Below are 26,693 nucleotides of genomic sequence, written 5' to 3'. Positions count from 1 at the left end.
GTATAGTGTGATATAAGCTGATCAAATGAGATGTGACTGAAATGTATGTCAAGTCAGTGAGCATTTTGTGAAACAGGAAAATTAACACGTGCTTAGGAGAGTATATTGATGCAAATGTTTCAAAAGACAGTTTGTTGATAATAAATGCCAAGAGATTTTAAATGTTCTATTTCTGAGAATTTGTTCTAAGGGAATAATTTGAAATTTGGAATAGTTTAAATGCCTAAAAATTGGGAAATAGTTAAATTTTATAAAACTTGGCACAGTCATGTACCTGAATATTGTTTAGCCACTGACATTTATGATTTTGAAGACTTTTTGATAATGTGAGAACAAAGTTTGTTGTATTAAATTTAAAATTTTAAAAACAAGAATTCTGTATTTCAAATACACTATAATCACAGCTATGTGGAAAATATGCACGGAAAAAAGACAAGAAGGAAATACATCAGAATTTTAGCACTAGTTGTTTGAAGGTAGTAAGATTCTTGGTAATTTTTTTCTTCTTTATTCCCTTTTGTGTTTTCCAAATTTTAAATCATGAGATTGCATTACTTTCGTCATTGGAATGAGGGAAATTTTTACATGTGAGAGTTTGCAAAATAACAATGGTACCTTTTCGTGCAGTCTTTAAGCCATAAGTTTTTTTTATTGTGTAGATTTTGGGGAAATGAATGATAAGCTTAAAATCAATTAATTTTATTACTACATTATTAATATACTATATTTTAATAATAATGCTTTATTTTAATATATGAATACATCAAATTTTGTGTTACTTTTTATACATTTTTCTTACATGTATGTGTATGTCTTAAGCCTTTTCTTACTTCAGTAATACACTATGTTATTTTATTGTTCAATATAACTTTGCTAGTACCATGGAACTTGCTAGAACTTGCGTTGGAACACCATACTACCTGTCCCCAGAGATCTGTCAGAATAAACCCTACAACAATAAAACGTGAGTTGCTGGCTTTTGGTTTGAAAGTCTCAGTAAAATCTTATGGATTCTTTCTTATGGTGCTTCATAATTTCCTTTTCCTCACCTGTGAAATGAGAATCGCTGTGACTGCATCTGACCACTTCAGTGTTTCCTAAAGCTTTCAAATTTATTTAGAAAAGAGATATGTCTCTTCATCTGATGATAGAAGTGATAGAATAACATTGAAAGTTGAGGTCACTGTGATGTCCATCTTTGTGTTCGATTATCAGGCTTTCTAAGCACTGTTGGGCCTATTGCGGGAAAGTGTTGTAGATGGGTCAGGCGGAAGGTCTGGTGACCTTCCAGGTCACCAGCACAGGTTTAGGAGCCAGAAATCCTAACCTTGACTCCGTCAGCAACTCGACCAAGTCAGTCAGTCTCTGTGGGTCTCAGTTCCCCTTTCTTCAACAAAGGTGGTGTTGGCCAGGTAATTGTTAAGGCATCTTCCAGCTTTAAAAACCAACAAGCTTTGACATTTGTGGTACTAGAGCCTACTGTTTAGGAGTAATATTAATATAGTTTGTGAAAGTGTTTGTCGCTCAGTCATGTTCAACTCTTTGTGACCCCCTGGGCTGTAGACTGCCAGGCTCCTCTGTCCATGAAATTCTCCAGGCAAGAACGCTGGAGTGGGTTGCCATTCCCTTCTCCAGGGGATCTTCCTGGAGAAGGGATTGAACCCACATCTCTTGCATTTGCAGGTGGGTTCTTTACCACTAGCTTCACAAGCAGCCTTAATGTTAATATACACAGTGATAAAAGATAAAGCCAAGATAGTTTTTACTTCCATGGAAGGAGAAGGAAAACATTTCACTTTTCAAGGCTGTCTTCCAGTTGAACTAGTTGGCTTTGCAGGAAGACCAAGTTCTTTTGTGGTGTTCATTGTCTATTTATTTAGAAAAGTACCCAAGAGATATTTGACTGACTTTGAAAGAGATAAATGAAAAGCAAAGCCCTAAAGAAGAGTGGTGAACATTTCTCCACATAGTAGAAGAATGGGCATTTTTGGAAGATATCCTCTGACCTAGAGAAGGGGGTTGGCCTCAAGCTGACCAGGAATGCAGTTAGTGTCGCCAGGGTGGAAGGGCAGGCTTTCGAGAGCAGAGCGCAGCAGCATTGTTTTGTTGCCTTGCACTACTTTTTAAGCATCTAAGTCAACATTTAAATATGTTGATTTGATGCTTTGAATAATTGGAAGCTCCTAGTAATAAATCATTACCAAACTGGGTTAATTCACGTAATGCACAGCAAGCCAAATGCTGAGACACTGAGGTTTGCAGCAGAGGAAGAAAGGCAGCCAGATGAGACTGGAGAACAAGTCTCAGATCTGCCTCCCCGAAGGCGAGGGATTTGAGATATTTACGGGATGAAGAAGCATCGTGGTCTTAGGCAGGCTTCCCTGGTGGCTCAGTGGTGAAGAATCCGCCTGCAATGCAGCATGGTCTTAGGCATGAGGAAAGGGGATTAGGGATGAGGTAACTGGTGTTCTGTGCAGACATAGCTGTTTCGTGCATCTTCATAGGATGCATGTTCAAAAATGGAAGTGTTTAGCATGATCTGAGGAGGGGTTATTTTTGGCCCTCTGAGGTCAAAGGTCATTTATTGGACACCTGCACAGGCCCAGTTTTAACACATTTTAAGTTCATTGAGTACCAGATACTCTGTTTATCACTTAATCTAACTTTGGTCCTGTCTATAGCCTCGAGTAGAACATTCCTTTCTAAATCAACCAAATGTTACCTGTTGAATCAAGTAATCCACATTTGAGTTCTTCCTCCCTCCTCCAAATTGCTCAAAATTCCATATGCGCACATATTTTCTTTGAGCTCATCACATGAAGTTAAAGTAAGTATTGAGCCATCAGATTGTAGCGAAGCTTGTGTACCTTTTCTCTGCTGGGACTCTGACAAGCTACAATTTTTTCTCTAGTCTTAGTAAGAGTAAGAATTGATAATGTACTGAAAGCATTTGTGAAAACTGGTCACCCTATATAAAATTGTAAAGATACACAAATATAGTTGACTGTAAGGATAAAAGTTTAAATTGAGAATTATCGATATTTCTTGGCATATAAACTCTTATCTTTCTCAGGGATATTTGGTCTCTTGGCTGTGTCTTATATGAGCTCTGCACACTCAGACATCCTGTAAGTATATTAATCATCAGATTATCTTGAATTATTGAAAAGTATATAAATTAAAATAACCTCTGAAAGAAAAAGGTTGTTTGGTTTCATTAGATTGTTAAAAATTATATGAACAAGATATTAACAAGAATGATAGCTCCATATATACCAACATGGGATGATATCCAAGCTATATTATTAAGTACAAAATCCAAGTTGGAGAATAGTACATAGAGCATGAAAAAACTGTTAGTCACTCAGTCGTGTCGAACTCTTTGAAACCCCAGGCTCCTCTGTCATTTAAAAAAGCAAGATATAAAATTTCATATCGTATGATCTCAACTTTGTAAAATAAGTAGTATTTTTTAAACGGCTAGAAGAAAATATATCTCTGGGTGGTGGAATTGTATATATTTTCCCTGTTTATAATTTCCTATACCTTCTAGTTTTGGGAAACGAGTAAACATTTTGATAATAAACTAAAAAACCCCTTGTTTTAAGTAATATGATGTCTCATTGAATAACTGGCTACATGTTGATGGAAACAATTCAGGGTGGACCATGGTACTCTTAATGAAACCTTTTAACACTGTTTTGTTTCTCAAAGTTATTTTACTTTTTAAAAATTAAAAAGATTTTAAATGCCTTGTCTTATAGCTCAGTTGGTAAAAAAAAATTTCCCCTGTAGTACAGGAGACCCCAGTTTGATTCCTGGGTCAGAAAGATCTGCTAGAGAAGGGATAGGCTACCCACGCCAGTATTCTTGGGCTTCTCTTGTGGCTCAGCTGGTAAAGAATCTGCCCGCAATGCGGGAGACCTGGGTTCAGTCCCTGGGTTGGGAAGATCCCCTAGAGAAGGGAAAGGCTACCCACTCTAGTATTCTTGCCTGGAGAGTTCCATGGACAGAGGAGCCTGGTGGGCTACAGTCCATGGGGTTGCAGAGAGTCAGACACAGACTGAGTGACTTTCACTTCACTCCCTCCTCTTTTTTAACATTTATTTATTTTCAGTGTTTATTTATTTACTTATTTGATGGTGTCCAGTCTTAAGTTGTGGCTTGCAGGATCTTCAATTGCACACTCTCTAGTTGTGGCAGGAGGGCTCAGTAGCTGCCCCAGGCAGGCTCGGTCCCTCCGTGGCACGTGGAATCTTAGTGCCCCGGCCAGGGAGCAAACCCATGTTCCCTGCATTGCAGGACAGGTTCTTAACCATTGGACCACCAGGGAAGTGCCTCTTGGTATTCCTTTAAATATTCGCATTGAATTTTTCTCTGATTTAGTATCACCATTGCTTGTCCTTTCAGTTTGAGGGTAACAACTTACAGCAGCTGGTTCTGAAGATTTGTCAAGCTCATGTTCCTCCGATATCGCCAAGGTTTTCCCGTGACCTACAGTTCTTACTATCCCAGCTCTTTGAAGTATCTCCCCGAGATCGTCCATCCATCAACTCCATTTTGAAAAGGCCCTTTTTAGAGAATCTTATTGCCAAATACTTGACTCCCGAGGTGAGTTTGGAGGTGATTCTGTTTGGATTTTGACAGAGATTTGTGGCTAGTGAGTCCTGATACACTGTTATATTTTAGGTCATTCACGAAGAATTCAGTCACCTACTCTTACATAAAGCAAGACCATCTGCTTCTCGACCTGCTGGGAAGGTGGCCCCTGGTAAGAAGGACTTAACTGTGCAACCAAAAGATATTTATTGTGTGTGTCTCACGCAGTGATTTATAGTATATGTTGACAACATTAGCAGGGAAATTCCTCCAGATTTATTGAATGTGAACATTTAAAAAATATGAGCACTATAAGCAGGACTTCCCAGGTGGCGTGCATGGTAAAGAACCCGTCTGTCAATGCAGGAGACATGAGATGAATTTATTATAGCAATAGCATGATTTCTTATTAATCTCAATGCCTGAGACCTACAACACATCTTTATATTAAACCCAGACAATTCTAGTCTACCTTTATGAGGCCTTGTACTAGCTGCAACTGGAAAATCTGCCCAAATCGGCCTATGAAGTTTCAATCTCTGGGTCAGGGAGATCCCTTGGAGGAGGGCAGGGCAACCCACTCCAGTATTCTTGCCTGGAGAATCCCATGGACTGAGGAGCCTGATGGGCTACAGTTCATAGGGTCGCAGAGTCAGACATGACTGAAGCTACTTAGCATGCACGAGCATTATAAACAGGAGAAAAATTTTTGTTGAGTGGTGACCTGTGGGCGTGCCTGTACATCTAGCTCATTCATGACCTGGAAAATTCATCTCCTCTCTTCTCATAAGTGAGGAAAACTTGATGAAGCAGTGGATTTGCTGATAAAGAGATGCTCAAAGAGGCAGGATCCAAGCTTAACTTTTGTGTAGGGAAGGGGTAGAGAGTCAGAATCATGAGATGAAGCTTGTGTTATTGAACTAGAGAGAATGGACTGGAGATTAAGAGTTCTCTTGCAGAGGCTGGTTTGAGCTGAAGTTAGGATCTTGGACCTAATTGGTAACAGTAGGAGAATTGTTACTATGTGATCCCCAAAGAAAGCAGGTGATACCTTATGGTAATGAGAAATAGGGGAGCTGCTTTAGTGATAGTGTCAGGAATCAGCTGATGAAATACTGTATGTGTTTGTGTGTATGTGTAAGAGAGACAGACATTAAAGAGAAAAATTACTAATTCAATTAACATTGTGAAATAAGAACAGCAGGATTTTTCAATTCCATTCAATTCAGTTGCTCAGTCGTGTCCGACTCTGCAAGTCCATGGGCTGCAGCATGCCAGGCCTCCCTGTCCATCACCAACTCCCGGCGTTTACTCAGACTCATGTCCATTGAGTTGGTGATGCCATTCAACCATCTCATCCTCTGTCATCCCCTTGTACGACATCCTCCTGCCTTCAGTCTTTTCCAGCATCAGGGTCTTTTCAAATGAGTCAGTTCTTTGCATCAGGTGGCCAAAGTACTGGATTTTCAGCTTCAGCATCAGTCCTTCCAATGAATATTCAGGACTGATTTCCTTTAGGATGGACTGGTTGAATCTCCTTGCAGTCCACGGGACTCTCAAGAGTCTTCTCCAACACCTCAGTTCAAAAGCATCAATTCTTTGGCACTCAGCTTTCTTTATAGTTCAACTCTCCCATCCATACATGACTACTGGAAAAGCCATAGCTTTAACTAGACAGATCTTTGTTGGCAAAGTAATGTCTCTGCTGTCTAGGTTGGCTATAACTTTTCTTCTAAGGAGCAAGCGTCTTTTAATTTCATGGCTGCAGTCACCATCTGCGATGATTTTGGAGCCCCCCAAAATAAAGTCTGTCACTGTTTCCACTGTTTCTCCATCTATTTGCCATGAAGTGATGGGACCAGATTGCCATGATCTTAGTTATCTGAATGTTGAACTTTAAGCCAACTTTTTCACTCTCCTCTTTCACTTTCATCAAGAGGCTCTTTAGTTCTTCTTCACTTTCTGCCATAAGGGTGGTGTCATCTGAATATCTGAGGTTATTGATATTTCTCCAGGCAGTCTTGATTCCAGGTTGTGCTTCTTCCAGCCCAGCGTTTCTCATAATGTACTCTGCAAAGAAGTTAAATAAACAGGGTGACAATATACAGCCTTGACGTGGTCCTTTTCTGATTTGGAACCAGTCTCTTGTTCCATGTCGAGTTCTAACTGTTGCTTCCTGACCTGCATACAGATTTCTCAGGAGGCAGGTCAGGTGGTCTGGTATGCCCATCTCTTTCAGAATTTTCCACAGTTTGTTGTGATCCACACAGTCAAAGGCTTTGGCATAGTCGATAAAGCAGAAGTAGATGTTTTTCTGGAACTCTTGCTCTTTTGATGATCCAATGGATGTTGGCAATTTGATCTCTGGTTCGTCTGCCTTTTCTAAATCCAGCTTGAACATCTGGAAGTTCTTGGTTCATGTACTGTTGAAGCCTGGCTTGGAGAATTTTGAGCATTACTTTGCTAGCGTGTGAGATGAATGCAATTGTGTGGTATTTTGAGCATTCTTTGGCATTGCCTTTCTTTGGGATTGAAATGAAAACTGACCTTTTCCAGTCCTGTGGCCACTGCTGAGTTTTCCAAATTTGCTGGCATATTGAGTGCAGCACTTTCACAGCATCATCTTTCAGGATTTGAAATAGCTCAACTGGAATCCCATCACCTCCACTAGCTTTGTTCCTAGTGATGCTTCCTAAGGCCCACTTGACTTCACATTCCAGGATGTCTGGCTCTAGGTGAGTGATCACACCATTGTGATTATCGGGGTTGTGAAGATCTTTTTTGTACAGTTCTTCTGTGTATTCTTGCCACCTCTTCTTAATATCTTCTGCTTCTGTTAGGTTCATACCATTTCTGCCCTTTATCGAGCCCATCTTTGCATGAAATATTCCCTTGGTATCTCTAATTTTCTTGAAGAGATCTCTAGTCTTTCCCATTCTATTGTTTTCCTCTATTTTGCATTGATCACTGAGGAAGGCTTTCTTATCTCTCCTTGCTATTCTTTGGAACTCTGCATTCAGATGGGTGTATCTTTCCTTTTCTCCTTTGCCTTTTGCTTCTCTTCTCAGCTATTTGTAAGGCTTCCTCAGAAAACCACTTTTCCTTTTTGCATTTCTTTTTCTTGGGGACGGTCTTGATCACTGCCTCCTGTACAATGTCATGAACCTCCATCCATAGTTCTTCAGGCACTCTATCTATCAGGTCTAATCCCTTGAATCTATTTGTCACTTCCACTGTAAAACCGTAAGGGATTTGATTCAGGTCATACCTGAATGGTCTAGTGGTTTTCTGTACTTTCTTCAATTTAAGTTATTCAATTTAATGGCAGGATTTTTAGCCATAACCAAATATCTCAGCTTCAAGAATGAGGAGGAACCAGTGAGAGGGAAATATTACTCACTGTGATGGAGAAATGATTATAAACTTAGGAAAGTTATAAAGGGAAAGTGAATGGATAATTCTGCTATGTTTAATTTGATTTGACATCATTATGTATTGGTCTAGATTGAGAATGTTTAGAAAGTAGAGAAGTAGAGCATGAGAGAAAGTGTATTGTCTACATTTCTAATATAGGACAGATGCGAAAACAGGAACACATGGGTGAATGTGATAAATACCAACATGTTAGAAGACCCACTCATCCATTTCCAACAACAATGGGACCTGAGCGCTGCGGCCTGATAACCCAAGCTCTGATGACTACATTTAATTACTTGTAATTAATTTAGTTAATGATTAAACTACTAAACATGTTATGCGTATTGTTTCTGTAAATGTTAATATTCACTCCTAAATTGTTAAATAGTAGACTATTAAATAATTAAATATTACTAGAACTATGTGTGGAGAAGGAAATGGCAACCCACTCCAGTATTCTTGTCTGGAGAATCCCATGGACAGAGGGGCCTGGCGGGCTGCAGTCCATGGGGTCGCAAGAGTCGGACATGACTGAGCGACTAAAGAGAGAGAGAGAGAGAGGGAGAGAGAGAGAACTATGTAAAGGAACCCTGGCAAGAATGATTTCCTCCGTCCAAAGAAAATGCGTAGTCATTTTCCGTCAGCCCTTCTCTTTGTGAGTATAAATGTTTCTGGTTTAAGTGAACATGTTTCAAGTGAACATAAATGTTTCTGGTTAAAGTGTGTTATGAAATGCTCCATATGCTTATACTCTCACAAGTATAAAAAAATTTTTTTTAATGAAGTTGTTTTCTTTTGGTTAAATAAGATTCTAAAATACAGAACGTGAGATTCCAGGGAAAGTGCCTACCACGATCAAGGATAACAGTGCCAAATAAGAGGAAGGACGTATTATGTAGAAATGAATGGAGATCACCAGCTGGAGCCCAGACACCCGTATCTGTAAGTCATGCTAAAGCATTCCTGTTGTTTTGGCAGATGGTCCGTTCTACAGAACTACTTCCACATGTTCGTGAGGTATGAGGTCATGATGTGGGGGTTCACTAGTTTTGTACTTATAATAAAATTCTGTAATTAGCATTACAGTGGTAGTTCATGGGACAACTTCTAGTGGTTATATATATATATTTAACAATGCTGTATTTTCTTATAGGTATGGTATGTATTAGTTTTTTTTGTAATTCAATTCCTTTTAACTTCTTTAAATAAATAGGATTTTTCTATATAGGACAGGTGAGTAGAACAGCAGCAGAAAACTTTCTGCATTCATACTCCTAATTCTGATGTTGTATGTAATTGAGGAATTTTTATTATAAAATCATTGATTTTTTTCCCTGAGTTTCTTTATGCCAGTTATTTGAATCCATTTCATCAGAATGTTGAATCTTTTAGTTTTTGCTAGTGAAATGCTTCTGGCACATAAAAATGGCTGTTGTATTTTAACTGAAGAATTATATTCTTAAAGAAGGCTCATGGTATAATTACAGGACCATTTGAAGTACATTTCCTAAGTGTTTACTTGCTATCTGGACACTTTAGCAAATATATGGGTGTACAGATAGATTTTTGAAACTATTTAGTTATTGCCCTTTATTTGATAGAATATGGCTTAACTTTATTAAAGAATTTTGAAAGTATGTTGTAATTTAGAATACTCTGTAGCAAACCTGCAGGAGGCAAAAAAAAAAAAACAAGAAAAAACATCTGAAAGTTTTATGGGTGGATGATATTAGGAGAACATATTGCTGGTTCTTCAATCCTCTGAAAGCTTCTGCTAATGCAGTGAAATGGGAGGTCTCCACAGGAACCATCTTGGATGTTGTTATTACCGTTTGAGATTTTAGAGAAAATCCTAAAGAAGCTGTTTTTGCCTTCCAATACTTTTCTGTATTTCTAGCCATTTTTCAACTAACTAGTAGTACATTCTTTTGGGTTGTATATAGGTAAATATTGTAAAACTAAGAAAATGACTTGACACTTTAAAATTAAAATAAATGTTTAATTTGTATTTAGACCGATAAGCCAGATTTTACACATTTACTTTAATATTTGAATAGGATTATGTGAATGTGCCATTTTTGTAAGTTCAGTTCAGTTCAGTCGCTCAGTTGTGTCCAACTGTTTGCGACCCCATGAATCGCAGCACACCAGGCCTCTCTGTCCATCACCAACTCCCAGTTTACCCAAACTCATGTCCATCGAGTCGGTGATGCCATCCAGCCATCTCATCCTCTGTCGTCCCCTTCTCCTCCTGACCCCAATCCCTTCCAGCATCAGAGTCTTTTCCAGTGAGTCAGCTCTTCGCATGAGGTGGCCAAAGGATTGGAGTTTCAGCTTTAGCATCAGTCCTTCCAAAGAACACCCAGGACTGATCTCCTTTAGAATGGACTGGTTGGATCTCCTTGTAGTCCAAGGGACTCTCAAGAGTCTTCTCCAACACCACAGTTCAAAAGCATCAATTCTTCGGTGCTCAGCCTTCTTCACAGTCCAACTCTCACATCCATACATGACCACAGGAAAAACCATAGCCTTGACTAGACGGACCTTTGTTGGCAAAGTAATGTCTCTGCTTTTCAATATGCTATCTAGGTTGGTCATAACTTTCCTTCCAAGGAGTAAGCATCTTTTAATTTCATGGCTGCAATCACCATCTGCAGTGATTTTGGAGCCCCCCAAAATAAAGTCTGACACTGTTTCCACTGTTTCCCCATCTATTTCCCATGAAGTGATGGGATCAGATGCCATGATCTTCGTTTTCTGAATGTTGAGCTTTAAGCCAACTTTTTCACTCTCCTCTTTCACTTTGTAAGTTAAAGATGGTCAAATATCTATAATTTCATATTTAATCTAACATATATATTGTGTGTGTGCTCAGTCGTGTCCAACTCTTTGCAACCCACGGACTGTAGCCTGCCAGGCTCCTCCGTCCATGGGATTCTCCAGACAAGAATACTGGAGTGAGTTGCCATTTCCCCCTCCAGGGGCTCTTCCTGTGTATATGAACAACAACAAATAAGTTTATGAAAAATAGGAAATAATAACACAGTTTAGTTTCATATCTTGGGTTGGATAGATGTTCGCTAAGTATTTTTGATACACTAGCCATAAAGTATACGTGACTCATATTCACACCTGAGCAAAATTATTAACTATGGTGCTGCAGGACTTTGGCTTCTAAAACATTTTTCAGTTCTAGGATTTGGATATTGTAAGATTACTGAAAAACGAGTCTAGAGCAAGAACAACAAGATAATTTCTATACCTTGTTTTAGCTATGGTCACTATCAAGCAATCAGTTATTATAGATTTTAATCCTGTATTTAAAAAAAAAATCTCTCTTCATTTTAATCCCTCAGGTAAAAATGGTAGAAAGGCCCAAACTTGCTGCAATGTGTGGACATTATGATCATTTTTATGCTCAACTTGACTTGTTGAGGAAGAGAGTGCATGGACCAAATTACCACCATGTTCCTCAAAAAGATATCAGAGATGAGGAGAGTTATGATCAGGAAGAAAGCCACAGTCCACCTCCAGGTCAATGGTAATGTCATAGTCTAACTTAAACTTTCGTCCTCTGAATAATATCTTGCTCTATCAGCATTTATTTTGAAGTCTGTCCAAATTCTCCTAAAACATCCAGGAAGAATCTCCAGACTCTACATTTAAAAGACTTAATTCACTGTTCCCTTGACACTTTTTCATCTCAAGTTTGATGTAACTAATCTTACTCATGTTGCCATTTGACTGTGGCCACAGATTCATACTCTTGAATTTTTCATATTGTTTTCTTCTTTCTGGTAATGCCGGAGACCTGGGTTCGATCCCTGGGTTGGGAAGATCCCCTGGAGAAGGGAACAGCTACCCACTCCAGTATTCTGGCCTGGAGAATCCCATGGCTGTATAGTCCATGGGGTCGGAAAGTGTTGGACATGACTGAGCAACTCTCACTTTTCACTTTGAACTCAGAATGTCACAGGCGATTTGTGAATCTCATTATGAAGCTGAAAATCTACTTGTCAAATTGCTGCCTACAACAAGTTAAAATTTCTACTCAAGCTGAACGTTTCTGTTTCCTAAGGCTTGCTGAATACCTTCAGAGGAAATGTGAAGCTCAACAATATAAGCTGAAAGTGGAAAAGCAATTGGTAAGTAAAAACCAAATATAAGAGGCCATCAGACATTTCTAACGCTTTCTCTGTTCACAAATATTCATGGTTCCTTAAGTCAAAGTTCATTCCACATAGAAGATTAAGACCAGTTTTTAACAGCTAAAGAAGAATATTGGGAATAGGCTTCAGCCAGGGTCTGAGAAACCTCGTCCCTTCCCTGGCTCCATCACTTGCTATGACGTTAGGCAGAACATGCAGCCTCTCTGAACTTCAGTATCTTTCTCTATAAAAGCTGTAGATAGGCTTCAAGGTCCCCTTGAGTGCTGCTTTTCTTTGGTTCTAGTTTATTAGAATTCTACACATTTTTAAAAAGGGATTATCATATTTTATTTGAAATGAAAGTTAAACTTTACCCTTAAGTATAGTGTCAAAATTCTGGGGCTGAGTGAAACTGGATATACATCCTATTTGTATTGGTCTTATTTTGAGCTGCTCAAAAGCTTTAGTTCTCTTCCCCTACCTAATCTCAAGCTCCAAGGGTTGCTGAACTTTTATAGATATTTGATTTCACAGTTACAGTTTAGCAGTTCAGAAAACAAATCTAGGCATCTTACATGCTAGCATAAAATATTGATTGCTTAGAATAAACAATACCAATGGTTTTATTCATTTACTTTTTTAAAAGTTTCATGCTTAATCTAAGAAAATTCTGCTCACTATAAAAAAAACTCAATATAATTATTATCAAATAGTGAGATTGATAATATAATTATTGCTTAAAGGATGAAGTGCAGGTCAAGTCATAAGGTGTTTCCAGAATGCAAATACACTTGATAAACTACTTTATTCCAATAACAGGGTCTTCGCCCATCTTCTGCTGAGCCAAATGACAACCAGAGACAAAAGCTAAGAAGCGATGCGGAAGGACCTAGATTCTGGAGGCTGCAGTTCAGGAGAAATGAAATGAAGGAACAGGTTAGAAACTGCTTCCAAGGGCTACCGCTGGATTTCTCTCGTTGTCTTGTGTACTGTAATACCATGTTGCTTTGAGGAGGGCACGGCAACCCACTCTGGTATTAATATTCTTGCTTGGAAAATCCCATGGACAGAGGAGCCTGGGGGGCTACAGTCCATAGGGTCGCATGACTGAAGCATCTTAGCACACACACACGCAGGGTATTATTGTTTTTAGCATCTATGGTGCACCCGAGAGAGCTCACTACACAAACCCTTGCTGGATACACGGTGTGATGCACCACAATGAGGGCTCAGGGGAGACAAAGACATGCATTCCACCTTCTCAGAGAATGCAGTGTAGCTGAGTTCATAGGGCTTTTTACCTCGGATTGATCAAGTAACTGTCCATCCTGAACATTTTTGAAATTTGTGTTAGTTCCCTCGGGCTGCCTTACAACACACTGGGCAGTTGGAAGCGACAGAAATTTACTGTCTCACAGTTCTGGAGGCTTGAAGTCCAAAGTCAAGATGTCAGCAGGGCCATGCTCCCTCTGAACTCTGGAGGGGAGTCCCTCTCTGCCTTTCGCTGGCTTCTGGGAGTTGGTCTGTGATGCTCAGATATCCTCACTTGCAGTGACACAACTCAGTCTCTGCCACTGGACGTGGCATCCTCCTCGTGTGACCATCTTCGTCTTCTTTTTTTAAAAGGAGTCTGCTTATTTTTTAAAATATTATTTATTATTATTATTATTTGGCCACACCATGTGGCGTGGGGCCCTTAGTTCCCTGGCCAGGGGTGAAACCCGAGTCCTCGGCATTAGAAGTGCAGAGAGTTAACTATTAGACTGCCAGAGAAGTCCCTGGCCATCTTCTTAACAGGACAGCAGCTGTATGCATTAGGGACCCACTCTGCCCCAGTTGTGACCACATCTTAGCTTAACTATTCACCCCTGCAATGACACCATCTCCAAATATGATCACTTTACCACAGGCAAAGTATAAGGCAGATTATCATTTTGGGGAGCACTGACTTTTCCCTTACTACATATCACACATTTCTAAAATCATAGGCTGTCTTGGGGATTTCCCTGGCTGTCCAGTGGTTAACACACCATGCTGCCAATGCAGGGGGTGTGGGTTCGATCCCTGGTCGGGGAACTAAGATCCCACGTGCCGTGAGGCATGGCCAAAAATAAAAAATAAAATAAAAATAAAATCATAGGCTCTCTAGAGAGTATTCTGTCAAGTTGTCCGCAAACATTTAACATTTCGGAATTGGGATTGCTTTCCAGGAATATTGGAAGCAGTTAGAGGAAATACGCCAACAGTATCACCATGACATGAAGGAAATTAGAAAGAAGATGGGGTGTGAACTGGAGGTAGGTAAATTCATTCTCCTAAAGGAAATGTTGAGGGACTGCCCTGGCAGTCCAGTGGTTAAGACTTCTCTTTCCAATGCAGGGGGTGTGGGTTCGATCCCTGGTCAGGGAACTTAGATCCCACATGCCTCATGGCCAAAAATCCAAAGCATAAAACAGAAACAATATTGTAACGAATTCAATAAAGACTTTAAAAATGGCCCATGTCAAAATAAATGTTTAAAAAACGGAAACAAAATGTTGTTCTATTGATTCAGAGCTAACTAAACTGAGCAGATATTAACAGTAATGATCTTTAAAAAAAAATAATTTTAGATATTTAACTATTTTTGACCATGCTGGGTCTTTGTTGCTGTGCGGGTTTTTCCTGGTTGTGGCGAGCAGGGGCTCCTCTTCATTACATGCTCGGGCTTCTCTGCAGACCTCAGGCTCTAGGGCGTGTGGGCTTCAATAACTGTGTGTGTGGACTTAGTAATTGCAGTTCCCAGACTCTAGAGTACAGGCTGATTAATTGTGGCCCACGGGAGTAATGATCGTCTCATCAAAAAGATAAACTTTATCAGGCAAACTTTTTTTTAAATAGGAAAACTGCCAGATGTAATGGAAGCCCCACTTAATTATGGTTTACTTGAGGCTGCACAAGGTGATGGGGCTGAGAGTCTCAGTGAAGAGAGCCTGCTATTAAATATGGTTGATTGTGTTCCCTGTGAGTCAGTCAATAAGTATTGACCAAGCAGGTATTTTATTCCAGAACTGGATTCGAGACAGGAAGTGAGTTCATGCCTGTGAGGTAGGAAAAACAACGAGCATTTACTGAATTTAGCTACATCGGAATCCCAGGTGGCTCAGTGGTAAAGAATCCACCTGCCAATTCAGGAGACGCAGGAGACGTGGATTTGATTCCTGGGTCGGGAAGATCCTTTGGAGAAGGAAATGGCCATCCACTCCAGTATTCTTGCCTGGAGAATCCCACGGACAGAGGAGCCTGACAGGCTACAGTTCACGGGGTTGCAGAGTCAGACATGACTGAGCACGCGCGCATGCACACACACACACACACACACACACACTGGAATAGTCTCATATGCTGGGGTAGTCTATATAAGGCAACATTTGAGTACCGTTGAGATGATTCTTGAAATATCCTTTGAAGGAGCCACACTGGAGATTCATTCTTCTATTTCTTAGGTGGTTGTTTTTTCAGTAGAACTCCAGATGAGATGGCTGGCTTGTGTCTGGAGATCACATTGCATGAAAAACATACGCATTTTTAAACACTAGAAACATCGTCGGGACCCTGGAATGCTCCTCCAATGAGAGGCCAGGGGGTACCGAGTCCCATTGAGGACACAGCCTGTCTCACACATACTTGAACTACACACTTATTGTGTAGAACTGCCCACACTGCTGAAATTGATCTTTCCCTCTCCCCCATCTCTGAGGGCATATATATATAAATGAATATAGGTGAAATGAGCAGAGGTACAATTCGGTTGTATGTACTGGGCTCTGAACTAGAGCTTTGATATCCACATCTTCTTTACTTCCCATGACAGAGAAGTTCAAGTCACTTAGATATTACAAGGCAGACTGTGTAACGCCCCCTGATGGCTCAGACGGTAAAGAATCCACCTGCAATGCAGGACACGACTGAAAGACTAACACACACAAAACACAAATAAGCAACTGATTCTAAAACCTGTACCCTTTCTAGCATAGACACTTCTACCCATAAACAGCTGGAAAGATAAGACACGCATGTGTGAAGCAGTGCTGGAATAACTGAATCTGGTTAAGCCCTGTGAGTGAACATGAGTGGGATGAGCTGGTGGAAGAATTTTCTGGAAGAAGAGAGATGGGGCTCAGAAGATGGGTCTGAGAAGCAGAGTGGAGTTTGGAGAGGCAGAGCTAAGGAGGAGGGCATCTGAAAGAACCACACAAAGCTTCAGGCCAGGGTGCTGTGGGAGGGGCAGGCTGGACATGCTTATCACCAGAGCAGTGCATGCGTGCAAAGTCACTCAGTCATTTCTGACTCTTTGTGATCCTATGGATTGTAGCCCTCCAGGCTCTTGTCCATGGGATTCTCCAGGCAAGAATACTGGAGTGGGTTGCCATGCCCTCCTCCAGGGGATCTTCCCGACCCAGGGATGGAACCCCCGTCTCTCACCTCTACCTGCAGTGGCAGGCGGGTTCTTTACCACTCGCGCCACCTGGGAAGCCCAGAGCAGTGGTTTGGCTAATGGTGGAGAGCCTCGTGTTATCCTCAGCCCTGTTTTTTAAGGCAGGTCTGGGATGGGAAACCTGCATGCAGGAAAGATGGACCCAGACTTTTCTAGAGAGGCCAGGAAAGAAGCCCTTGGGGAAAACGGAAGGTGGCCATAGAGGACAGAGGCCATGAGGGCGTTCTCTCCAGCCACACCCCCGGATCCTCCTGGGCCAATGTCCTCACGAGACCCCATTCAGGTCTAGCAGCTGAGGGGCAGCAAGTGGCCTTCAGAACCGACGCAGAACCAACCTTGTGGATTGTGTATAATTTATGTTGAAGGAGGACTCAAAAATGAACTGGAAAACCTACTTGGTGAAGAAGAGCGGCCTGCCCATCCCCCATGAAGCACCTGAGGAAGAAGCATCTGTGCAGGTGATGGTTATTGTTAGACGATGCTGTGTTTCCCAGTGAGTCTGCTCCAGCCCTGTGTTCCCATCTCTCCTTGTGCAGTAGAACCACGGGGGAGAGTTTAAAAAACTCAATCAGGACCCTCTCTGGTGGTCCAGTTGTTAAGACTCCTGCAGGAGCGCGGGTTCCATCCCTGGTTGGGGAACTAAGATCTGGCACATTGTGTGGGGTGCTGCTCCACACACAAAAAACACAAAAAACAGAGCAATCAAAAAAAAAAATTAAAATGCCTGGACTCCATCCCAAATGGTCTGGGGTGGGACCCAGGCATCTTGTCATCAAGAGCTAGCTGGTGAGTTCGTGCAGCCGTTTGAGAACTGCTTCCGGGGTGGAAGAAATTTCTATTGTCTGATGGTGTTTGAATCTGAATCTCAAACACACCCCTCAATAAATCTCACAGTTAGTTTATCTTCAAACTTACCTTTTTGGTATTAATAGGGAACTGTGCAGAGCTGAATGATCAAATGGCTCACAAAGGACTTTTCTTTTTTCCTCTGGGAGGTCTTTCCCCTTCATCTTCAATGAGGTGCCCCAAAGGCCTGATTGAGGGCAGGTGAGAGGAAGCCATGTTGAGTGAAGTGAAGGCTGAACAGCCTCCCTGAGTGTTTCTTTTTGTGAAAACCCGGGGACTTCCACAAGGGGTGGTGCTCAGAGCTCTAAAGTGGACTAAGGTTGAATTTTCTACCCAGTGGGGTGAATGGGGCTTCAGGGTCTAATATGTTTGACACGAGTTTGACCCCTGGGTCGGGAAGATCCCTTGGAGGTGGGCATAGCAACCCACTGCAGTATTCTTGCCTGGAGAATCCCACGGACAGAGGAGCCTGGTGGGCTACAGTCCATAGGGTCGCAAAGAGTTGGACACAACTAAAGTGACTTAGCATGCACACACAAAGGGAAATAAAGCAATATGACACTTCTCATGCAATTGAGACAATCAGACTACACAGTCAGATCAGACAACCAGCCTCACAAATATAAGTAAGATAACAGAAGTCAGAGTCTTGTTTCAGAGTGTGTAACATTGCAAGGCAGGAAAACACCCTTCCCAGAGTTCTGGGGCAATCAACCAATAACAATTCAAACTGATAGATGTGAAGTACATGCAAAGGGTGTGGTCCACAGACGAGGCAGTAATTAACATCTATGTGTAGGTATGTGTTAGTCGTTTAGTTGTGTCCAACTCTTTGCAACGCTACGGACTATAGCCCGCTAGGCTCCTCTGTCCAGGGGGATCCTCCAGGCAGGAATGCTGGAGTGGGTTGCTATTCCTTTCTCCAGGGGAATATATATACATATGTATATATATAAACACACATGGAGACTCATAAATTTCTGGCTTGAAAGGAATAGTACATTTTACCAAGATGTGGAAGAGTAGGGAGCAAGCTTCTATATCGGGGGGTGGGCCCTCAGGAGCTCCGCTTTGGCTGTGTTGAGTCAGGAAGATCTGAGAGACCACATCCCTGCTTCAGGTCTCTGCCCCGCTGTTCCCTCCACCTGGAACATGCTTTCCACAGACCTTCCTTAGCCAGGGTCCAACACCATCCCAGGGCTCCCATCAAATGCCAGGTAGGCTTTTCCTACGTTACTGTCCTCCTCTACTCATTTTCTGGGCTATTACTCTAACCTCCTTTCCTTATGGCACTTAACACATTCTGAAATGACATCATTGCTTTGCTGACTCATTTACCTATTTTACTCCAGTAAAATGTAAGCTGTGTGTCAGTAGGGACGTTCATGTTCTGCACCATCCCATTGTGCAGGGCAGTGTCTGGTCCACAGTGGGCGCTTGATATGAGATTGTGGGGTGAATGTTAAGGCGAGGATGGTACCAAGTAGGCAGCTGAATTACAAGACAACTCTTAAAGACATGTTCAGGGGGCATTGCATAAAGATCACATTTAAATCCCTGGAAATAAATGAGACCCCTGGGTATTGTGGAGAAGGAAATGGCAACCCACTCCGGTATTCTTGGCTGGAGAATCCCATGGACAGAGGAGCCTGGTGGGCTACCGACCATGGGGTCGCAAGAGTCAGACACAACTGAATGACTAAACCACCACCATCCGTGTACTGAGGAAGAGAACGGCAGAGGGCCCAGGACTGAACCCCAAGAAAGCTCAGGGTCTAAAGTTCACCTCTTGACCATTCTTTGGAAATTCTTGTCAGTACTTTTACAGTCTTCTCTTCCTCCTCTAAATTACCCATCAATTTTTAGACCCTCCCCTCCTTCCTTTGTAGTATCACAAGCTGTGCACTTTTTTGTTTTCCTGATTAAGATCATAAGCTTCTTAAGGAAAGGATCTTATGGTCAAAATTATACTCTTCTTAAAATTTTTATTTATTTATTTTTAGTTGCATTGAATCTTCACTGCTGCTTGCATGCTTTCTCGAGTGGTGGCAAACGGGAGCTAGTCTTCATTGAGGTGGGTGGGCTTCTCATTGAGGTGGCTTCTCTTGTTGCAGAGCGAAGGCTCTGGGCCACGGGTCTCAGAAGTTGTGGCCCTTTGGCTTAGTTGCTGCAAAGCATGTGGAATCTTTCCAGACCAGGGATCAAACCCATGGCCCCTACATTGGCAGGCGGATTCTTATCCACTGTATCACCAGGGAAGTCCCCAAATTACATTCTTGAGTTAGATTAGGTTGTATGGGACTGAAGTGATAAATATTGTCACCCCGTAGAGTTGCAATGCTGGTGTTAAATGCATTAATATTTCAAGTTAATGGACCTTGTGGCCAAGCTTTTAGTAGACTATCATTAACTTTCCTTTGCAAAATGCATGCTTTTATTCTCAAAACAACCATCAGATTCATTCAAGAAATCAAATAATGTAAATAGACCCTGCTGTGAATTCGGCAATGGTGAAAATGTAATTGTTTGATCAATAGTAAATGCTAGATTTTATTTTTTCTCTAAGTTTCAGGATATTGAGAAAGACTTAAAACAAATTAAACCTCAGAACATAAAGGAAAGTAAAAGTTCGGAACAAAAACATAAAGCTCAGGTAATAAACATTTTGTCTTAAATTTTTGTATTAAAAGTCTGGCTGGGTCTCTGCACCTTGTAATCCAGTTGCCTACAGGATTTCACCCCCTACTATTTTATGGAATTGCCTTATTTTGTGATGTTAGACTAATGGTTTTAAGTATCTGTAGTGTCAAATTGGGAGTTGTAATTTTAAGATTTTCATTAGATTATAAAACTAAGATTTTTTTCTTGCTTTCTTCTAGAGAGGGCTAAAATTTGAAATTAATTTAAATGAATGTATTTCTGATGAAAACACCCTCCAAGAGGAAGAGGTATGCCATTAAGTTAAATTTCTATTAGTAGAGATGAGAGAATAAGTGTCTTAGTAGCACATTTCATGAAATTTTCCCATAGAGGGTAGGGAAAATTTACTAAAAGCTTCCTAGAAGGATCTGTAGTGTTCAGACAAGTCTTCCAAAATACTTAACCTTCTGTTCTTTTTAAAATTGAGATTATTCATATAAATGGATTATTCCATTTTACTTTGCTATTATAAAAAAGGTATTTTCCTTCTAACAGTAACTTTTAAATTATAGCCAGATTAAAATAGAAGACATAATATTAATATATAGTCAAAAACTAATAAACTCACCTAAAATAAATTAGCATGTATATTTAAGTTGAATAACCAACAAGAGCCTGCTGTATAGCATAGGGAACCCTGCTCAATATTCTGTAAGAACCTAGTTAGAAATTGAAAAAGAATAGATACATTTATATGTATAACTGAATCACTTTGCTATGCATTTGAAACTAACAGAACATTGTTAATCAACTATACTCTAATATGAAATAAAAAGTTTTAAAAACAAAATAAAAATACATAATTTATTTTATTTTAGAATAAAATTATAGAATCATACAGAGTATTTAGAATCATACAGAGTATTTTCACTGCCCTAAAAATCCTCTGTGCTCCAGTAAGTTTTGAGATTTTACCAGCATTTTGCTACATAAAGACTTCAGTGGATACTGGGGTCCAGCCCCGGTTGGACCAGGGATTCCCTCGGGAGGACGGCGTTGGCGATTAAAGGATAGATAAAAGGAGAAAGAGACAGAGGCTTGACCTGACTGGTTTACGTGGGAGACTAATAAAGTTCGTGGCACCGAACTTGCTCTGACTATGGAGGCCGCAGGCGCCCTCTCGAATAGCTGAAGGTACCCCACCTTGGGCGCCTTCTAGAGTGGGTCTTAGAAGCCCAGGCAAATAAGTAGTCTCAGAGGACCCCCGTGCTCCAATTACTTTGGCCTGAAAAAATAGAGAAGAAAAGGAGAGAAAAGGAAGCAAGAAAGAACGACACGGGGAGACCAAGCCTGATGAGCAAGGCCCACACTTTATTTTCCAAAATAGTTTTTATACCTTAAGTTGTGCATAGAGGATAATGGGTGGGGGTAGAGTCATGCAAGGTCAGCAGTCCTTGATCCTTATCGAAGCCAGGCTTTCTTTCTGCAAACTTATCATATGCAAAAGCTTTAGGTGATTTACATCATCTTCTGGCCAGGAGACCTGTTAACATTTTATGACCCTTACTTCAGAAAACTTATTTTTCTCTAAAGGTGATTATTCTAAAGTCTGGCACCACTCTCCGAAAGCATTAGATAAAGTTGCATTCCTATAGGGCAAAAGTGTGGTAGGCTATAACAAGAAAAGAATTAACTCAAGGGTCCAAGGTTACAAACATTAAAGCTACTACTTACATTTCTATATACCAACTATATTGATCAATACACTCCCAGGGACATAGTAGGTAAGGGATATGGAAACTTGGCAGCAAGCATTAGCTCAACAAAGAAATCCTCTACTAGTTCTATTCTAACAATTTCAACTCTCTGAGAAGCTCTGCATTGTTAGAATATCTTAAGCTTCCCGTGGTTGGGGGGCTGTGAACAATCACATGCGTAGCTGCAGGAATCTGAACAAACCTGTCAGGCAAGCTAGAAAGTCATCAGAGGGGTTTGAATTGAAACATTCCCATTATGCCCAGGAGACTTATTAACTAGAGCTCTAAGTTGATTTTCTTCAGAGAAAGGTGGTCGGGGATAGCCCCCTGTTAATGTCAGGGGAGTTGGTAAAGTCATAAAATAGTAAAACAGACAGATTCTGGTTTTGGGGTACACGCTCAGGCAGATCCAGGGGGGCACCCCTCGAGCTCTGACTCGCCTTGCCCATCAGAGCTCTCCTGCATGACCTTGTCATAGGTGGGGACTCCTGTGCTGGCTCCCGGCAAGTGGAGTATTGGTAGTTAGCACTCACCTCTAACCGCTAGGCTCTAAGTATCCCAGAGCTGTGAGTACCAGAGGGGTTAGCTCTGGGGACCCAGGGTCTGAGTTGGAAGCTGAGGACTGGTCCCTCCAGTGCTTCTGTGAAATGAGGTGCTAAAGTTGGCTTCCCTGATGGCTCAGACGGTAAAGAACCCACTTGAAATGCAGGAAACCAGGGTTCGATCCCTGGGTCGGGAAGATCGCCTGGAGGAGATGTGGCAACCCAGTCCAGTATTCTTGCCTGGAGAATCCCATGGTCAGAGGAGCCTCGCAGGCTATTGTCCATGGGATTGCAAAGAGTCAGACATGACTGAGTGACTAACATTTTCAAAGTTGGCCTTCTAGAAAAAAGAATGGAGTCCCAGAAGTTTTATGTACCAATTTGTTCATCCTGTGTTCTTCTTTGCTTTGATATGCTTGAAACAGAGTGATCATTTTAATATTAATAATGGAATGTTAGGAGCAGTTTTAGGGACCTGACTGGCAATGTTAAAGCTTAAAGCAGGACGTGGATGAACTCATCTTTAGAGTCCCGTAGCATGGCACCCCACTCCAGTACTCTTGCCTGGAAAATCCCATGGATGGAGGAGCCTGGTAGGCTGCAGTCCATGGGGTCGCTAAGAGTCGGACACGACTGAGCGACTTCACTTTCACTTTTCACTTTCATGCATTGGAGAAGGAAATGGCAACCCACTCCAGTATTCTTGCCTGGAGAACCCCAGGGATGGGGGAGCCTGGTGGGCTGCCGTCTATGGGGTCGCACAGAGTTGGACACGACTGAAGCGACTTAGCAGCAGCAGCAGCAGCATGGAACAGTAGGGGGATAAGATAGAAGGCAGGACGTCTGCATTAAATTAGTTGCCACATGATCAGTGCTCGTCACGGTTGACAAAGAGAAGAAATGGACAGACACATTCCTGTTTCTGCCTTGTTCCAACATAGTTCCAGCTTTCAGAGCCTATTGATTCATGTGATAAACATATACTAAATACTCATTGCATGTCTTGGTAAATGCTACTCCTGGGAATACAGAATAATTTTTAAACTTTTCCCCCCAAAATGTGGCTTATTTCTCATGAAACACTGTGGAATTGCTTTAGGCAGTGGATATACTGAATGAAACTTTGACCTCTGAGGATGGCATGAAGTTCATGGAATATAAATGTGTGAAGGGGCAGGAAGATTATACAGACCAAGCATTTGAAACACTCTGTTGCCCAGAAGCAGGTATGTGTCCCTTGAAGGCTGCAGATGAGAAGGTACTGTTTTATTGACAACCCATCTCGTATGCTCTCCTCACTCATCTCCAGTGACCTGACTGTCCCCTGCCCCCCACCCCTCCCTGAGCTGGGGGGCATCTGGCCTGACTCCACCCGCCACAGAGATCACAGCCCCAGAGACCCGCCTCCTCTCTGCTCCGCACTGCTCCCGGGGCAGTTTCAGCTGCTCCCTCAGCTTCCACTCCTCCACCAGCAGCTCCACACTCATCTGCCTTTCTCAGGATCTCCTGGATGGCTCCATGCACGAGTCCTATTGTCATCTCAAACTCAGTGCATGTACGATCAATCTTCTGAGCGCTTTCTTCCCAGGGAGTCTTTATTTTGGGTGACGCCCTCACCAGGCTGACGGTCCTGCTGTCGTGCCTGGGGTGGTTTCTACTCTGAGATGTCCTGAGTCTCCCTCCTCCTTCATTCTCTCTGCCCTGTCCTGTCTCAGCCGTGTATGTTGTAGGAAGTGCATGGGCTTTGGAGACAGAGTTCCAATCCCAGCTAGTACTGCTGCTTTTTGATTGTGCAGCCTTTCACATGTTACTTCAAATCTCTGAATCTCAGGCACTTCCCTGGTAGGCTAGTGGTTAAGGGTTCTATCCCTAGTAGGGGAAGTAAGATCTCATTATGCTGTGTGGCCAAAAAAAAATCTCTGAACCTCAGTTTCCCCTTAGGAATGAGGATACTAATGCTTGCCACACAGACTTATTGCAAAGACTAATGTGAAAATGGACATATTAGGTGCTTAGTTTAATAGATGCTCTTTCCCTAATTTTCCCTTTCCCTTCCCCTCACTCATAGGAGAGCTGCCTTATTCTCCTATGCATCCTCTTTTCTCTAGTCTTTCCCTTTCATTCTGTAAATATTGCTATAGTCATCTTGTCATATTATTATCCTACTCAAATTTTTAAAATTAATTTTTGTTGGAGTATTGTTGCATTACAATGGTGTGTTCGTTTCTACTGTGCAGCAAGGCGAATCAGCTCTATCTACATGTATATCCCCTCTTTTTTGGATTTCCTTACCATTTAGGTCACCACAGAGCACTGAGCAGAGTTCCCTGTGCTGAATCGAATAAAGATTTTTTTTTTCCAGGTGGAAATGAGGCATTATCAAAATGAAATATGAGTAGAGTTCCCTGCTCAAATTTTGTTTTGATAATGTTCATAGGATACAGTTCATGGCACAAAGTAACACATGTTATGCTGCATGGCCTGATCCTGCTCGATCACCCCCCCCCTCTTTTTGCACTGATGATGGGATCCACACAGCCTGTTGGAACCGCATCTTCTCTTGCAGCTATGTGAGCATTTACACAGCCTGACTCAGCTCAGTTTCCTCTTCCTAGAATAATACACTTTGCCTCTCTTCCACCTGGAAAAATCTGTATTCAATTCAGCAGGCTTCTTACAGAGAATCCCCAGGTTCTGCCAGACTGTGCTAGGTGGAAGGGACCTCAGAGATGAGTGACACCTGGTCTGCCTTCACAATCATAGAACTGTCATGAACCAGTGAAAGGAGGCACAGAACCTGCTTTTTGAACCCCAGTACTAATCATTAGTTTGATACTGAAAATGGTCTCAATTTAAACTGGGTTGCTGTGATTATTATGCAGGCTGAACAATTTCCCATATGTTTATTGACCTCTGTCTTTCTCTTGTGAATTATGTGCTCATATCCTTTATCTATTTTTCTACTGAATATGTCATTTTTTAAATTTATAAGACTCATTTAAATAGAACCTTTGCCTGAAATACCTATTGCAAATATATTCCCCAGTTGGTCTTTAGATCTCATTGACAGTATCAATAGCAAATATGTGTGTGAGTGTATATGTGTGTGTACTTATAACTTGGGAATAAGCTCCACAAGAATCATGCAGAGCAAATGAAGGAAACTATAAAACTTTACTGAGGTAGTTAAAGACTGAATGAATGTAGAGAAGAGTTGGACACAACTGGACAACTGAACAACACCACCAATACTGTTATATATTAGAAATATTCATTCCAAATAAATATGTGGATTTTTGGTAATTTCAGTCAAAAGCACAGTAGTTTTTTCTGGTGTAAAGAGATCTTGGCAGATTGCAGAATCTTGGAGATCCTTTAAAAAAATATTTATTTATTTATGGCTGTGTCAGATCTTAGATGTAGTGCCTGAGCTGAGTAGTTGCAGCTTGAGGGCTTAGTTGCCTCATGGCATGTGGGATCTTAATTCCTCGAATAGGGCTCATACCCCTGTCCCTTGCATTGGAAGGCAGATTCTTAACCACTGAACCACCAGGGAAGTCCCTTGGAGATTCTTAACTAGCCAAAAAAATCTAGAAAAGAAGAGCAGTGCGTGGTACTTGTCTTCCAAATATCAAACTATATTATATAAATTACAGTGATTAAAACAATATGATACTAGCAGCAAAATTTTAAAAAAATTAGTGAAAAAAGACAAAGTTTAGAAACAAACTCTAGTATGTATCATAATTTAGCATATGCTAAAAGTCACATCATGTCAATGGGAATTAAATAAAAGAATTAAATAAATGCTCTGGAACTAATTGGTTAACAGTTTGGGAAAATTGTGAAATCAGACTCTAGATAATGATACAAGCTAAAATCAAAGGGTTTATATGTGACAAGTGAAGCTGTATGTTAGAAAATAAAGTGAAAGAAAATGTGAGTATCTTTCGAATAGGGAAGAATTTGCTCTTCAAAATACATAGGAAAAAAAATCACAGAATAAATTAGTAATAGATTCAACTGTAACAATGAAAGGCTTTGGTAAAGCAAATATTACTAGCCCCTAGAATTGTCATTTTCAATATTTTACCTAGGGAAAATAGTCATAAATGTAAAAAATGAGTTCATTATAGTGTTGTTTATCATAGTAAAAAATTCTAGCAATCTAAAAATCCACCAAAAAAGAATTAAGTTAAAATGTATTCATAAATCAGGATACCCAGTTTGCTTTAAAATAGTGGTATAGAGCAATATTTAATAATTC

General features: G+C 41.1%; 1 protein-coding gene across 2 annotated transcripts in view; it reads left to right on the top strand.

The window, feature by feature from the left end:
• The window catches only part of NEK5 (NIMA related kinase 5), a 64,267-nt gene that overhangs the window by 23,438 nt on the left and 14,136 nt on the right, over nucleotides 1-26,693 (top strand). The window contains exons 7-19 of one of the 2 annotated variants that reach the window (XM_061434693.1): nucleotides 878-964; nucleotides 3,074-3,128; nucleotides 4,411-4,611; nucleotides 4,690-4,771; nucleotides 8,825-8,958; nucleotides 11,373-11,557; nucleotides 12,095-12,161; nucleotides 12,984-13,100; nucleotides 14,375-14,461; nucleotides 17,007-17,099; nucleotides 20,054-20,140; nucleotides 20,367-20,435; nucleotides 23,526-23,652. In XM_061434693.1, the coding sequence (XP_061290677.1) occupies nucleotides 878-964; nucleotides 3,074-3,128; nucleotides 4,411-4,611; nucleotides 4,690-4,771; nucleotides 8,825-8,958; nucleotides 11,373-11,557; nucleotides 12,095-12,161; nucleotides 12,984-13,100; nucleotides 14,375-14,461; nucleotides 17,007-17,099; nucleotides 20,054-20,140; nucleotides 20,367-20,435; nucleotides 23,526-23,652 (1,391 nt within the window). The remainder of the gene's footprint in view (nucleotides 1-877; nucleotides 965-3,073; nucleotides 3,129-4,410; nucleotides 4,612-4,689; nucleotides 4,772-8,824; nucleotides 8,959-11,372; nucleotides 11,558-12,094; nucleotides 12,162-12,983; nucleotides 13,101-14,374; nucleotides 14,462-17,006; nucleotides 17,100-20,053; nucleotides 20,141-20,366; nucleotides 20,436-23,525; nucleotides 23,653-26,693) is intronic. The other variant, XM_061434694.1, reaches the window with a different exon arrangement.

This window comes from Bos javanicus, chromosome 12, assembly GCF_032452875.1.
Source record: "Bos javanicus breed banteng chromosome 12, ARS-OSU_banteng_1.0, whole genome shotgun sequence".
NCBI lineage: Eukaryota > Metazoa > Chordata > Mammalia > Artiodactyla > Bovidae > Bos > Bos javanicus.
Note: the sequence above shows the minus strand (reverse complement) of the source record. Positions and strands in the feature narration are given on the sequence as shown.